The following is a 16,126-nucleotide window of genomic DNA, read 5'->3' as shown; positions in this document are numbered from 1 at the left end:
TTCTGCTTTTTAAAAGTCCACAAATTTGGGAGGCAGAGACTGTGTTTTAATCCATTGCTATCTTTTGATAATCAAGGTGAACATATTTAGTCTGCATGCAAAAAGTAGGAAGCAGTATTTAATTACCATGACAACACTTTGAGGTCCTAAATGAAACTACCGAAATGAAAGTCCTAAATGAAAGGACTATTTCAAAACATTGAATTTGGTCTATTTAACAGATTGACTAAATCACATCTATGGCACAGACATCATGCTGTGGTTACCCAAGCAATCAAAAAAGACAAACACTGGGACAAAATCAAGGTTATAAACGGCAAAACTGAGAAACTGAGAAACTGAAATGATACATCCAAAGTTACACAGAATTGACTACAGATTTCTTTTTATCTAATCACAAAAGAAATATGCCTCCTAGAGAGTGTTACTGCAAAACAATTCTTTGATGGTCACGCCTTTGCATACAACAGAATATTTGGATGGAATGAGGTAGAACAATGAGAAAGAATGGTGATGTACATATAAGTGGTAAAAAGGTATTTTAACCAGGTGTTAGACAGTATGAAAATTGTGAGAAGTGATGTTACTTGCCATTAAACTGCAAAGATCTAAAAAAAAAAAAAAAAGGTATAATTCACAATTCACCCACATGCCAGTTTTTGATCTATTTTGGAAGCCTAACGAGACTCCTTCTCTAGTCAGGCAGCCTCTTTTGCCTCATTCTGCCTGTCACAGGATCATTCTAAATTTAGTCATTGTTGTTACTTCTAATCATGGATATTCTACTATATTGATAGAATTAAACCTGTTACAGAGTTAAGATTTGGCAAAAATATTTTATCATACAGTATCACTAAAATGCTTAGGCCATGTTCAAGCACAGCTGCTGGCCCAGTAAATTTTCCTTAAGAGAGGCTGCAACTTTCCAAACAGTACTCCCTTTCACTCTGAGAAAAGCTGACACCTTTGTTGCCATTAAAGACTGCAAGATGCAGCCGTGTAGTGGCTTCACCGTTTCAGAAGCTCTGACGCATTTGCTGCTTCCTGCATGGTTTAGGAACATGGTCCAGCCTATGGTTCCAAGCCTGAATTTGTATCAGCTAACCATGCAGCTAGCATCATCCTGATGTAGCTCATGAAACCAGTTTTTTGCAGCTACTGAGGCATACAGCTCAAAAAATTGACACCTGCATTTGTGCCTCTGAGATGGCTACAAAGCCTGCCAAAATCAGCTGCAAAAATATGGCAATCAATTAGCTGCGAACCTAGGGCACAACTCACATCTTCTGCAATCACTCAAGGCTACCATTTCAGATGGCTGGGCACTTAATGGTAGGAGCTGGTCTAAAGAATGGGATAAGCCACACTAAAGGCAGTGTAAGGCACAGGCCTGCTGGGCTGTAGATTTCTCAACCATCTCCCACCAGCAAGCAGGGGCACCTCAAGCCCCCTCGCAAGTGCACGTACTACAGGGCCACACACAGCCCTCGTCTCCCTTTCGGAGCACCAGACGCTTGGAAACCACCCTGACCGGGGCACGGCTTCCCCTCGCGGCTGCCCCCACCCCCGCAGTGCCCGCACCGCCTCCGGGGAATCGAGACGAACGTCTGCTCTGGCCCAGCCCCGAAAGGCAACAACCAGGGCCCGTCGGGCAGGGCAGGGCAGGGCAGGGCAGGGCCGGAGCCGCCACCCGCCCCGCCGTCGCCTTGGCGACCGGGCAAAGGCAACTGCGCCACCGGAAGCGGCGGGCGGGGCAGGGCGGGGCCGGGGGCGGTGCCAGCCGGCCGGGCAGGTACCCCCCGCGCTGCAGCACGCTGGCCCCGCCCCAGGCCCCGCCCCTTCCCCTCAGCCGCGGCAGCCGCCGCCGCGGGGGGAGGATGAGAGGGCGCCGCGGCGGGGCTGGTGCTGCAGCCGCTTTCGCCTGATCGGGCCCGGCGGTTCCCCGGCGGCTCCTCCGCGCCGCCTCGCACGTCGCCGCCGCCCCGGGGCGGGCCGTCGGGGCGAGTGGATGCCCAGCGCCTGCCCGCCCAGCGCCTGCCCGCCGCCTGGCGCCTAGCGGGCACCGCCAGGGCAGAGACCCGCGGACGCCATGGGCTGCTGCAGCTCCGCCGCGCAGGTGAGCGGCCCGCGCCCGCCGCCGGGCCCCGCTGCCCCCCTCCCCTCCCCTGGCCCCGCCGCCCAGCGCTGCGGGCCCGCTGTCCCCCACGGCGGTGCCCCCCTCCCTCGCCCGCCTGGTGCTGTCCCATGGCCGCGCACTCGCTGTTCCCGCCATAGCCGTGCTCTCGGGTGGCCGTGCCTCCCCGTGTACTTCTCACGGCGCTGCTCTCCCGTCGCTGTGCACCACTTTGCTCCCTCTCATCACCGTAGCCCCGCTGTCTTTCGGCTGTGCATCCCGTTGCCTCACCTGTAGCACCGCTCTCCTGTAGCTGCGCACTCGCTTGCATCCCCTGTAACCGTATTCTCCCATGGCTGTGAACTCCTTGCATTCCCTTCCCCCCCCCCCCTCACGCCCCGCCGACAGCTCTGCTCTGCCATGGCAGTGAACCCATTGCTCTCCCCTCCCGTAGTCCCGGTCTCTCATGGCTGTGAACCTCTTTACCACCCCCCCACCCCCCAGGCTTGATGTATTTTGTTCCCTTCTGTGGCTCTGCTCCTCCCCCTTATGGCAGTGCACCTCCTTGCCCACCCCCAGTAGCCTTGCTCCCACCATGCTAGGCACTTCCACCCTCTGCATTGCTCTGCAAACTGTGTGCTGCTTCCCCAGTGGATCAGCATCATCCTGCCCCTTTCCCCCCAGCCCTGCTGTGGCTTTGCAGTCTTTGCCATATCCTGCTCCCATCCCCTGCCATGGCTGCAGCAGCATACCTGCAGCTGTCCCCTGCCATCCCCATACTGCCTTGCACTCCTGTCCTATGGCTCCACACTGCCTCCTCCCCTCTCCCGTGCCTCGATGCACCCTCGGTATGTAGCTCTGCACTCCCTCCCCTTCCCTGCAGCTTTTGTTTTGGGGTTCCTACCCCACCCAGAGAGAGGAGCCATCTCGTGGGAGGAAACTTGCCATGTCCAGGGCCTCCCCCAGGTCAGCTGTTTCTGAAAAGGGAGACAGGCCTAATCCCAGCCCCCTTCCCCACTCCATGGCCAAGGGTTCATTCAGGTGCCCTCCTGCATCCTTCTCCCTGTGTGTGCCTGGCCCGGTGCACATCTATTTCCAAGCTCGGGGTTTTTTTCTTCCCCCTCCCCCCTTGTGCAGCTTTGCTCTTACTGACTCCTCTTTTTTTACCCCCGTAGTGGTGCTGCCAAGCGAGGCACAATCAGGAACTCCACCCAGTGCTCCAGTTCGCGGCTCTGCTTCCCATTTTAACTTTCCCTTTGAACAACATGACCAGGGCTATACTGTTTTTTGCATGGCTCCTTCCTGAAGGCTGTAGGATGAGCGTTCATGACTAATGCTGTGGCTGTGCTTTGCTTGCTTGTAAACGTTAAGTTTCCTTTGGCTGTGTCACTTGCAGTGGCTGAATCCAGCTTCCAGCAGACTGCTTATGTGGGAAAGTCCATCTCTGCTGTCCCAGATGACTCATCACAGAGATGAGTTTTTGTAGCTCATCTGTTCAGGCAGACTTTTTTTTTTTAAAGGGCTCTGTCCTTCCAGTGCAAAACACTGCAGAGGGCTGTCCAGTTGCAATAGGGAACATCCTTTCTGTACAGCGATTTTGCTGCAGAGGAGAAGGCAATCAGTTTTATGATGCATGAAGAAATGACTTGAATTTCAGAGAGAGACATGTATGCCAGATTTTAAAAATGTTCGGTCACTGCAGTAGACTGCCAGGGGAGCTAGTGGAGTCTGAATTGTTTGAGGTTTGCTGGAAAAAAATGTTAGATGAACCTCTGTCAGGAGTGGCTTAAGGAAAGCTGTTACAGACTTGGAGTACTGAGAGTGAAGCTGATGTTTTGAAGTATTTTCCAACAGTATTTTCTGAGATTCCTATCAAAATTGCTTTTTTTAAGTGTTTGGTAGGCCCTTTCTACCTCTTTGAATTGCTATTAACTGTTATGTTCTTAAATGAAAATGCAGGCTTATTTGTGGGTAACATTAGTCTGAAAGCAGAAGAATCAGGTGGTTTAAATATCTGGCTTCACAGATTTCAACTAACTGATTCTGTTTTTCAGTGAAGTTTGTGTTGCGCTTTCAGGGCACATGATGTTGATAGTACACTACTGAACCTTTCATTTGCTTTCCTTAAGTGTGGCAAGATACAGTACAGTAACTGACCTTTGTATCCCATATACCTAACAAATATAAAATATTGTTTATTTAATTCCTTAGTCATAGGCAATTGTGTCTCCCTTCAGGAAATCCAAATCAAAGGCTAGTTGCTGAATATTTTATCATAACAGTTTTGTATGGTATATCGATTGCAAAAACCTTGCTACCACCAGTACAGCATTACATTAGGGCCTAATGTCTGTCTTATCCTCCTATTTATCATTAACAATAAATGCTGTGTTCCTCATCTACCGTTATCTTTATACTTCCCCTGCTGTTGCTTCCTCTTAAACTTTCCTTGAGCAGGGGTCCATCAGATATTCCTTTGTGTTGCCTCACTTAGTCCTTGCTTCTCCCTGTGTAGCTAGCTGTATGTTAGTCTTTGACATACAGTCCCTTACCATGGATGTCTCACCTCATTCCTTATGACTTTGTTTTTCAAGTTGATTTCTCATTACATTTTTTTCTTCAGCTTTCTGCCTATTTGATCTTCATCTGCTAATCCTCAGTTCTGTTTCTGAGAGAAATTATTACTTCTGTTCTGATTTTGCCAGCCATCTTGCCTGATTACTGCATTTCCAAGTCCCTTTCTGATGACTGCCACCTCCTCATCTCATTTGTGGTAATGCATCTACCTGTGACTGGTTGTTGAATTAGGCAGATTTCTTTGACATCTTCTTCTTAACTCTTATTTCACACTCAGTTACCCTCCCCCTCTCCCGGAATGCACTTCCCAGTTCCTCTGCTTTGCAGGCTGTCTGGAGCTCTGCCTTAGGCTTTTTCCTGTGTCTCTTCCCCTATGGAATCTGAAGGTTTCTAGAGAAAAACTGATTAGAGTTGGCATGTTTACCTTTGCTCAGCACTCTTGTCTGCTACTTACAGTGATGGATTCTTGTGTTTGCTATCTGCTTTTTCTGTCTTTTAAGTGCATAGCCTGACCCCAAAGCCCCATTCATTCAATTTTTCTGTTTTAATTCTAAATTTCTGGGGTTTACCTCTTGCTGCTATCTTACTCTCTGATTTTTATTCTGAGTTACTATCCTCCAACCTTAAAGCTGACAGTCAAGTCTGCTTGCCTTTTCCAAACTCCAGAGCACTTAAATTTTTTGTTGTACAGTCTCTCCTCTTTTTTTCATACTAAAGATCCAGGTTCCGTGGTCTGCTAAAATTGCCTTCATTAAGGTCTCTGCAGCCTCCTCCTAGCCAAATTACAAGGATTTCCCTCCTTTTTTACCCTCCTTGATCTCTGCTGCTTTTGCTAGTTATCTGTAATCCTCTACTACTTGATGTGTTATTCTCCCTGGGCTTCTGTAATACTGTCCTCATCTTATTCTTCACTGCCTTCTACTCTCTGATTATTATTTCTTCTCCTCTGCTGCTGTTTGTGCTTGCAATTTTAGCATTTTCTTCCCCTTTCATTAACTTACCTCCTGTTCTACCACATTTTTCAACTTGGTGAATTGTTACGAGTGATATTAACTTGAGCTTAATACAACCATACTGGGCTTCCTTCCAGGTTTGCTCATTCTTTCCTGCTGTTTAACCTGTTGAGGTGCTTCAATCTGGATTACTTCTTTCTAGTGTATTTCTTTTTTTCCATTTCAGTCATATTCTATGCTTGCACAAAGTTCTTTCACTTCCCCTGGTGTAGTATATTCTGTGATCTGCACTTGTTCTTTATCGTCAGAACTGGAGTTCTTGTTAACCTGTTGTTCCTTTTCGGTGTTAAAACTGTGTCATCTCTTTGTTTCTTTAGGGGCATGCGCTGGCCTCTACTTACTTAGGTAGGCTTAGCTCTATTTTTTTGTGCTTGCTGACTCTTTGACTGTCACCATCTTGAAGCTTGAGCTTGTTGGGAAAACCTTGTGCAATGTCAGCTACATCTTACAGTTGTTGTCTTGGAGCAGTCTGTGTACTCTTTGTTGGTTGTCATGACCAGATCTTCCAAACACGTCTTTGAACTGTAGTTGGTTGGCCAAAGTGTGCTAATCTACATAAGATTAAAATAAAACCTCGTGAATGACGGGAGAGAAATACCTCCACTCTATTGATCTCTTGTCTTGCAGTGCTGAATACCTTCGTGTGGCTCCAGCCCACTGTCTTCCCTTACCATATCTTTATCATGAGCTTCTCTGATGAGTGCTTCTGTCTAGGTGCATCTGTTTTGTCATGGATCTGCTGTACAACAAAGCTTAAAAGTTTCTACACATTTTTGGTACAGATAGATTTTTATTTTTTTTTTGTTGGGCTGTTTTGGAAATGATCTTCCTTTCCTAGACATGGGGATCTTTTGAGCAAATGGTGCTGAAGCCCTAAGTTGATAAAATAAAGATTTAGAAGAAATTTGATTAGTTACATTAAAGAGGAAAAATGGAATCCACAGTCAAGTGGCAATACTCTCTTCCCTTTCTTTTCATTCTTCTTCTTCATCAGTGTTTTTTTCTGCTAATCTCACATCATTAGTTCATTACAAAACTGGATTTGCAGGAGATAACTGTTAGAGTTCATTGCTCTCACGTCACCATGACTGTTAGGCTGTGCTGTAAATCTGTTTGATGGAAGTAGTCTGTACACCTTTCTGGATTTTTTTGATGTGTTTTTTTTTGAGGAAGCAAACTTACAGTGTAACTCAGATTGTTCCGCTGACCTAGTATGTAACACAGCTACACAAAGTTTGCACTGTTATGTCTGAGGGACAGAAATTCATTGTTCATGAAATGGAACAAGCTGTGGGCAGAAGTGGACCTTAAATTGCTTAAATTGGAGCAGTTTTGATACAGAATCCAGTCCCTCTTCCTGCTCTTCTGCAATTGAATTGAAGCGGCTGATTATAGTTAAGCCACATTTGCTTTGGCAAGATGTTACAGGAAAGAAGGCAACTTTTTGAGGTCTTGGTGTTTGTTTTGGGACTGGGAAATACTGTGTGTTTATTTTACACTTACATCTTTGTATGATAGTGACTTTATCTAAGATACGTGAGAGAAGCTTAAAATCTCACTGGAAACTACGGGCGTGACTGGGATAACATGTGCTTCGTTTATTCTTGGTGATTTTAGTGGTGGCCTTGGTTTTTACAAGACTAAAAGAACTTCGCGGTATAAGAGGAGGTAGGACAGATCATCCATTAACTTTCCCTCGAACGTCTGCTGTCAAAGCAATAGAGAATAGATGTGGAGTTCCTAACTTTTAAAAATTTCATCGTTTTGATGAAGTATCTCTTCTAAGCTGTTATGGACAAGACAGATCCTTAATTGTACTTCAGCCATCTCTTAAATTGTCAGGTTCTTGCAGCCGAGTGAATGTTGGGGGCATCAAAACATGCCTATGTCATTGTGGGCGTGGGTACTGTCATGGAAGAAGAGCAGCTGAGTCATGGTGTTGATTAGCAGAAACAGAACGAGTTGTGAATTCTACTTCCAGAAGCTAGGAAGCTTGATGTCCCTTTCAACACATTGACAGTAGGTGAAACTTCCCTTCTAGCCTCTGGTGAGCAGATACAGAATGAAGCCTACAAGCAGGATCCAAGAGCAGTGCTAATGAGACAGGCATCTTGGGGAGTTGTTGACTACTTTTCTGTATTTCTGGACTGTGAGCTCTGTTTCCTGTAAAACATGAGGTGTCCTTTTACAGATGCTGTCACAAACAACTGTGCAAATAATTCCTTTTGATCTTAATGTAGAAAGAAATATTTCAACTACACAGATACTTGCAAGTACTCTTTCTAATTAATTGATTTTTTTCCCACTGAGGACTAGCTCCTTCTGAAGTTCTGACTTCTTGCAGCTGTATCACATTTTAAAAGTTTTAAGTAGTGTATTATCTAGTTTACTTTGTCAGGTAATTCAGATTGACCTTTTTTTGATAATTCATTGATAGTTGATAGTTCATTGATAGTTTGCTGATAGTTCATTGTTGATAGTTTAAGCACAAGTTGATAGGATTTGGATGGAAGATTGCATCCTTGCAAGGCATTTTTTTGATATGGTGAAAACAAATTTGGAAATTATTATTTTGCATTGTTAATAGTGAATGCGAAACCCAAAGTTTTTTATTGTAATCTAGTCGGCATCTAGAATGCTGTCAGCTGTTAGGTTAGCAATTGTGAGAGTATATTCAGTTTCATCCAACTGGCTGCTTTTATTTTTCATTATGAAGAAATCACAGTGTGTGTTATGTAGTGAAGTTGTCAGCTGTCTTCGTGCTGTTTACTCTAAAGGCAAGCTTTGCACCAGCTGTGCATGCTTTTTTGTCCTTTGGGCTGCTATGATTTTTGTTCGTTTGAACTTAGAGTGGTTTCTTTAGTGGGAAAAAAAAACCAAACCCAAAAAAACTTGCAAACCAACTTGACAGAAACTGTGTCTTTTGTTGTTTTGTATTTGATTCTTTCTCACTTGAAGGAGCTGTTGGAGAATTGTGTAAACTTTATATTTTGCTTCTGAAAGACAGTTATGCAGTGTTGCCAGGTGACCACTACCTGCTGACTGAACTATTGCTAATTTTTTATCTCTTTTTGATGAAACTATACTGATAGGGTTTTTGTGTATATATTTTAGAGAAAGACCCAGTGTTTGTGAATATATAATAGAGTTCTTCTAGGTCTTCCAGCCACTTCAAAGTTTATGAAGCAAATAAAATTTATTGCATTTATTTGCCTCCTGTCCCTACACCCCCTGTTTTTCTTTTTTCCCCCTTTAATCTTCAAGGTAAGCAAATTTCTAATATGGAATGAAAGTGCAATTGTATGACGATAGCCTCAAGAACATCTGTATACATATTTAAGAAGAGAGAAGAGTCAACTTCATTTTGAAGTTAGCTTTACAGTCCTAAGATTAATTTTCTCTGCTGTAATACGATTTCAACACCAAGTGTGCAAAGCGCTGCAAGAGTCATATACGAATGTCATATACGAATCTGTAGAAACAAAACAGGAAACTGATTAAAGTAAAGGTCATTATAGCCATGTCCTGGGGATGCTTTGTCAGACTTGCCCTAGTTTGCTGTGAAAAACTGCAAAATAATTACCCACTTGTAAGGAAGTATGGTTATGTAATTAAGGTAAGGACTTGACATGTTATTTCCCTTTCCATTCTCCTCTCACCCTTTACTCCATGAATCAGATAGAGCCTTCTTAGTGTGGGTTCCTGTTAATCTAATACACTTTCAGTGTCCTCAAGCACTGCCCTGTTAGTGTAATACTGAGTGGTTTTCTTGTTATGCCAGGAATTTTGGCCTGTAAATCAGGATTTTGTATTTCAAGAACCTATGTAAACTCCTCCCTTCCCCCACATGTGAATTTGAAGTTTTTCTGATCTTCATTAGAGGAAAGGGGGGGGGGGGGGGGGGGGGGGGGGGGAGAGGTTCTGAGAAGTTCTTGTGCAGATGGCATCCTTTAAATGTAACTCAATATGGCTATTGGATTCTCAGTTTCCAACATAGCTCTGTCTTTTGGCTTTCACACAGTGGTGTGGAAGAAAGCGTGTGGCCAAGTTGTGCAACAGTTAGTTCATAGTGTTCAATATAGTGCCACAAGGATCATGAACCCTTCACCAAGTAGGCCCTTGCCTTTAAAAGGTAGGAAGTTCTTTTGCAAGTATGGTAAATGCAATACAAATATACATGTTTTAAGGATTTTCAATTGACAAACCCATTTGAATGTAGGATGCATTTTGAAAGAATACTTAGCAGACTGCAATGTCTCTAGAAAGTGGCAAAATCATTACTTTTCACAGCAGGACTGTGCAGGCCACAAGCTTTTAAAGGACTGTAATGTTTTGGTCTTGTTCTGCTTTAGGTACTTCTAAGAGTGAAAAAATTATTTCAGAGAAGATTACTCATCACACACAATGAGCGTAAAGAACAGGGGTAGCGTTTTCTATGGAATGGGCTTCAGCTTCTGTGGAGACCACTAATTGGGGAGTTTGCTGGTTTTTCTTCTGCTACTGTCATGTTGTGGTAAAGCTAACACATTTGAAAGCAAAGTGTGTATTGTGATCGGACAATGTTTTACTAGTCCAAAGTTTGAAAATATTTTGCAATTTGGGACTTGCATTCTTGTAGTAAGAATAAAATCTGAGAATCTGTTTAATAGGTTGTTATACAAGTAGGAAATTCAGTGCATTCAAGTAACTTGGTAGGTGCAAAATACTCCAGAAAGTGAACTGGTGTTAGGTTTGTTGTTTTGTTGTGGTGTTTTTTTTTTTTTTTAAACATGCATTGAACTGGATATTTTAATCCCCTGAAAAATATTACTGTGATATTTGTAAAGTGTCCTTACTTACTGCTGCTTTCTAATAAGTGCTTGACAATGTGTTACAAAGAAAAGAAACAATAACTAAATACTTTGAGGGTTAAAACCTGGGCTTTTGTCTGCAGATGACCTTATTTTTAAGCTTCAAAACCTCAGCAGGTGTGCTGATCGTGTCAGCTCTTTATTTAATCATCTGTGTTATGTTTCAAGATAAATATTTTAAGTTGTAGACTGAGGTGAAAGCGTGTAATAAAGGACTTTTAGAAGAAATGTTTAATGTGAGTTGACTGAAAAGATGAGCAGAAGACAACGGACAACACAACATTTGTCAGATTCATAGGCGAAGTCTCCTTGTATGAGTTTTCAGGGTAAACATCTTTATATTACATCGTCAGTAATGTAAGTACTGTCTTATGTGCTCTCAATTTTGTTTACATTATGTTGAAAACTCATAAATATCATGTATGGAGTATGAGAAGATTAGTGAAGTAGCAGTTGGACACCAGAATTGGTGGTATGCTTCATCTCTGAAGAGAAGCAAAGCGTGAATAATTTACCCTTTAGTGGATAACCTTCAAAGCAGTAGTACACCATCAGAAAAGCTTTCCTGTCATGAACTCTTGAGTTTTGTACTTACAAAGAGCAGATGCATCTTTTCAGTGGACAAGATGTTAGAGAGCAAGTGGTGATGTGGCGCTACTAGGTAAATAACGGTGTGGGTACTTACATGTAAAGTACTCGCATGTGGCTTCTGGTAAAACTTTGAAAGCATGACTAACATCGGCTTTGAAGTAAATTGAAGAATAAAGCATTTTGGAATGAGATTGAAGCAGAAATTCCACAAAAAAGGGTGTTAGACACCACCGTGATTTCCATGTTCTGTGATGCTGTCCCCTTTGGAATTGTCCAAAGGCCTTTGCCCTTGGTATCCGGAGGAAGGCTCACAGTGGAGGGCACTTGCAGGAAACAATGTATATTTGCCTTTTTTTTTCTAGAGATGACAGCTGCTTGTCGCTGTAATAGTATTACAGTGACAAGCTCATTTGCCCCTGGAGGTGGGAGACATGGCTTCAGTTCTGTAAGTCTGGGGGAATTCAAGCATCCACCTCCTAGAATAATGCTGTCATTTGCAGGCTTTTTGGGATAGGAGCAATACTGCTCATCTCCAGAGGCAGAGCCAGGACAAGTCTACACTAAGAATGTTTTTGGTGTGTTCATGGAGATATTTTTATTGATAAAGCATAGTTCATTCTTCCAGGGAACTGGCATAGTTCTGGAGTAAAAGTCTGTGTTTGCTGGTATGGGTTCCTCCTCTAGTAATGAATGCATACCAATAATTTGCTATATATTGAATCAGTTTTACTGTGAACCTGAAAGAATCATCTGAATTTGTGATAAACTGCGATAAGCTACTGCTTGGTGCTTTACACTTGTAGCTCATGCACAAGTCTGTAGGTAATGATGAGTGCTTTGTGTGGGGCAGCTTCACACAGTGTTCTTGGGCTTCATGGTGCAGTAAAGTAAGGGTTTTCTATAAAAGATGTTAACATACTTGATGAAGTCATGAACTGAACAGACTTAGCATTTCAAGGCTTTGCTTTGGACGCATAAACAGGGTGCTTTCATCACATGAAGATTTTATATAGAGAGCTAGTTTAGAGCTGCTACTTTTGTTCTCAGAAGTGTACATGTGCGGGGGAAGTGTGTGCGAGTTTTGCAAGGTTTAGGGTTTGGGGGCTTTTTTAGAAACAGTGTCATCCAGTCTTCAGAGTAACAGAAGATCCTAGAATAATTACATGCTTCATTCTCACTAGAGGTAACACAAACATTCATGTTGGCATTTTCAGGGAGGCTTTGCTTTGTTCACTTGTGAGGGTGTTAAAAAATGTCCATGCCTTTTCCCTCCCCCTCAGTATGAATTCCTTTTGTGTAGGGTATTTAACAGGTTAAAAGTTGCCTAATGCTTTTGTTTGAAAATGTGAAACAGCTTGCTAGGTTTTGATTCTATATGCTGATGTTTTCCACCCTTGTTCAGATCAGTTATAATCTGCGAAGTTGACTGCGTGAGCAGATAAATGCTCTGTTTTTAGTGAAGTAGTTACTGAGGCATGTTTATAGTGAACTTAGTCAGTGCCTGTGATTGGTATCACATACATTTTAACCACTTTGTGGTCAAAATGTAGTTTAGGTGCATTTTACTGGTCATCTTACTTGCTGCAGTTTAACATTCATAGTGAAAGGAGAGGAATGGCTGGTAACTTCATTTGATGTCAAAATGGCTGCAGCTGCTTCCAGAATAGGGGATTTATGTCTTGCTTTTAGGCTTCAGTTAAGAGTGATCCAGAAACATCCTGAACTATTAATGCTTGGGATCAGGACTCATTTCCTCTTCCACTTCTGAACAGATCTTAATTACAGAGCCTAAAGAGGAAGACATTTCATTAGGACAATACAGAGTTACTGCTAGTTATTGAATGGTTGAATAGTGTAGAAAGTTGTGCTGTGTCTTTACAGAAAAATGCCATGCTTTCTGATAGCTTGTATTGGAAGCATTAGGTAAACTAGTAAATTATGGGTCCTCTTTTTCATACATCGCGTACTTCATGGTAAAAGCTAGCATGTGATTGGGACTGTTCTTTAGCTTGTAAAGATATGTAAAATGAGTAAAGAATCAGCTCATTAAATGGTTATTAGGAAATGCTATCAAAAGTTTCAGGAACTGTCTGGTTGTGGCAGTGTGGAGATGTTTCAATAGCATGTGAAGTTGTAAACTTAAGTTGCAGGAAATCTTCTGGACTGGCTGACTTCTAGGTAGCAGCCTCTATTTCCCAAGGAGAGCTCAAGAGCTGGACTGTGTCTTACATGTCATTTTGTGGTGTGCACAGTACTGCAAATGGACTCACCAATTCTGGAGCACTGAACTTGCATTGTAGGTGTAAAGTGACCGTATTATGTACTCACTGTGCTGTTGGAGTAAACTGAATGCTATTCATAAAAACAGTTGAATCTCTGGCACTCTATCAGAACTGGCCTTCCTTCTAGCAAACGTAGATTCTGCAGGACTCAGTGGCAGTTTCCCACAAAAGATCCTGGTCAGGATAAGTGTCCTTTTTTTTACCTCTAAGTACTCTTTATTAATGCTGTGTGCACACTATGGCTGCTTGTCTCCTATATAGATAGGTGGCTACACAGCCACTTCTGAATTCCTTGATTTAAATATACAAACAGCAGTCATTTCTGTTTACTCTCCTGTATTGAGCTATAGTTGCATATACTCTGAATCCAAAAGTTACGTCAAGGTGGTAAAACAAGTGAGAGGGAATGTAGTTAGGTGAATGTGGTTCTTAGGATGGGATTTTCTAACCCATTATCTTAAACTGCCGCACCAGTAGTAATATCCCTGAGGATTTTTAAAAATATAATAAAAATCTATCCTTTCATTTAAAAAGAAAAAAACACCTGAAATACTGAAAATTTTGGGTTGCAACTATTTTCTTATTATTGAAACTTGTTGGAAATTATAACAACAAATGCTCCATATTTAAAACCCTGAATTAATTACAGCCATTTGAAAAGTCAGTTTATGTAATCCTTTTGTAGTAATTTAAACTGCAGGTAACTTACATTTTTTAAAAGAAGTATCTTTGGCACAGGTTACATACATTTCATTCCTTCAGGAAACTACTTGTTCCCCACCCCCTGCCTCAATAACTTAAAAATCATTGATTCAACATGGCTAACTTGGCAGTGATAGCTAATTCAGCAGCGATAGCTGATGCAGAGGTTTCGTTGTGTTCCTGTGAGCTTAATGAAAGATTGAGGTCAAACTCTTGCCACAGAGAAAGGAGCTGTAACAAAAGCGGAGTTACTCTTAAATACCAGAAAACATAAATGAGAAGGATGAAAAAAATAAAAATTGTTTCCACTGCATGAAGAACTGTGATGAGAACTTTCCCTTTGTTTTAGGTACCAGAGGATCTGATTGTACTGTACAGAAGGACCAAAGGAAATCAATGTTACTACTTCCATGGCTTCTGGAACTATCGATTTGTTTTTTAGCGTGGTTCTGTACTTAAAAAAAAACAAAATAAACCATGTCCCACTGAAAAGAATAGTCACCATTTTAAGGAACAAACAGGAGTTCAGGTATTCATGCATACCAGTGTTTGTAACTGACAGTGTAACACAATAGTTCTGTGAACAGAAGATGCATCTTAAATTTTCTTAAATTTTGTAAATTGTCTTAAGAAGGAAGTCTTTGTAAAGGACATGCCATTGCTGTCATGATTGAGATACTAAAACCTTGGAAGATAGATGTAATGCAGAAGTGAGACTAAGGGCCAGAAGTGGTTAAAAATTCAGTGTCTGTTTGGTGAGAGTAGTGAATGAATTTATTTTGTGACTTTATAGTCTTTAAGTAAAGGTCAAATAATGAACGCATGTAACTGGTGAATGCACTGGAGAAGTTTCCACGCACTAGGTCTGTATCTGGCAGTACTGTAACCCACCAGCTGAACCAACAGAAGTTTCAGAAATAGTAAGTGTTCTGAAAAGTCACATCCTTGAAGTATGGTGTGAGCTGCTAAGGGGGAAATGGGCCAAATGCTGATGTGCCAGAGTATATAGGATCTGAAAAAACTTGGAAATGTAGGCCTGATAGTTTAGATGGATGAGTCAAAATGTCATGTCTTGTGTTCAGTATTCAACAGGAAGAAAGTGGCCGTTTCTAAGTGTAGAAAATATGAAAGCTTATTCTCAATGCCTGGCAATGGAAGACTAGATGTTTTGCAGTATCTTTGTCTTGTATTAAAACCAGATTGAAAGCTAAAAGGAAACTAAACCAAACAAATTTATTGCTTTTTAATGGAATGTCAAAATGATTCATGCACGTCTGTTTAAAAACTATTTCAGCTTTTCTGTCTTATTTTCTGTCATTTTTTACTTGGAAGTGGAAGGGATTTAAACCAAACACTCAAGTAGATGATTATTGGGTCACTGTGTTTCATCTGCCTGTAAGGTTTCATCTAGCATTACTTACAAGTAATTTGCAATGATTTGTCCTGGATGTGGACCTTCTAGAAGTTCCCAGCACCTCTACCCAGAAGCCTTCTCTTAAGCCAGAGCAGCACAGCTCTTGTAACTGGTATCTCATGAAGTTTAACTTGGTTTAGTTTTGCTGGCTGTCGACTTTTTGCTTTAAAATTTTGTCTTCTCTTGGCTTGCTTAGCACTGTGTATGGTAGTTCTGGAGTTACATTAATAGTTTGCAAGACTCCTTTTCCTCATGACTAATGCATCTTCCCATAGGATTTTGGTGGGACATCCTTGTCCTGGGTCTCTTCTGAGGTTTGTTTTTAGCTGAAAAATGTGAGGATTTTATTTGTTTGTTCTGGTTTGGGTTTATTTTTTGTCCTTGACAACCTGTATGAAGCTACTGTTCTTGCAATTTGTGTGTTCATATGCAAATTGGAACAGTCCTATACTCTCCAGCTGCTAGCTTAAACTCGCTAGCCAAAGTAAAACCTTGTCTAAGGTGGAGTCTCAACTTCTCCCTGCATCTCCTTTTCATCCAGTGGCTGTTACTTGGGCCAGTTTTTCACTGGGTTGGCCTTAATT

At 42.1% G+C, this 16,126-nt stretch overlaps 1 protein-coding gene and 1 long non-coding RNA gene across 4 annotated transcripts in view; one reads left to right on the top strand and one right to left on the bottom strand.

The window, feature by feature from the left end:
• Nucleotides 1-16,126, bottom strand: part of LOC308056665 — a 383,794-nt gene that overhangs the window by 60,565 nt on the left and 307,103 nt on the right. The gene's annotated exons all lie outside the window — the stretch shown is intronic.
• SLC44A1 (solute carrier family 44 member 1) overlaps nucleotides 1,492-16,126 on the top strand; it is a 64,302-nt gene continuing 49,667 nt past the window's right edge. The window contains exon 1 of one of the 3 annotated variants that reach the window (XM_080372378.1): nucleotides 1,492-2,116. In XM_080372378.1, the coding sequence (XP_080228504.1) occupies nucleotides 2,090-2,116 (27 nt within the window). In that variant the 5' untranslated portion in view covers nucleotides 1,492-2,089. The remainder of the gene's footprint in view (nucleotides 2,117-16,126) is intronic. The other 2 variants (XM_080372380.1, XM_080372379.1) reach the window with 2 other exon arrangements.

The sequence above is a fragment of the Falco punctatus genome (assembly GCF_963210335.1).
Source record: "Falco punctatus genome assembly, chromosome: Z".
NCBI classification, from domain to species: Eukaryota; Metazoa; Chordata; class Aves; order Falconiformes; family Falconidae; genus Falco; species Falco punctatus.
This window is presented reverse-complemented; position numbering and strand designations above follow the sequence as displayed.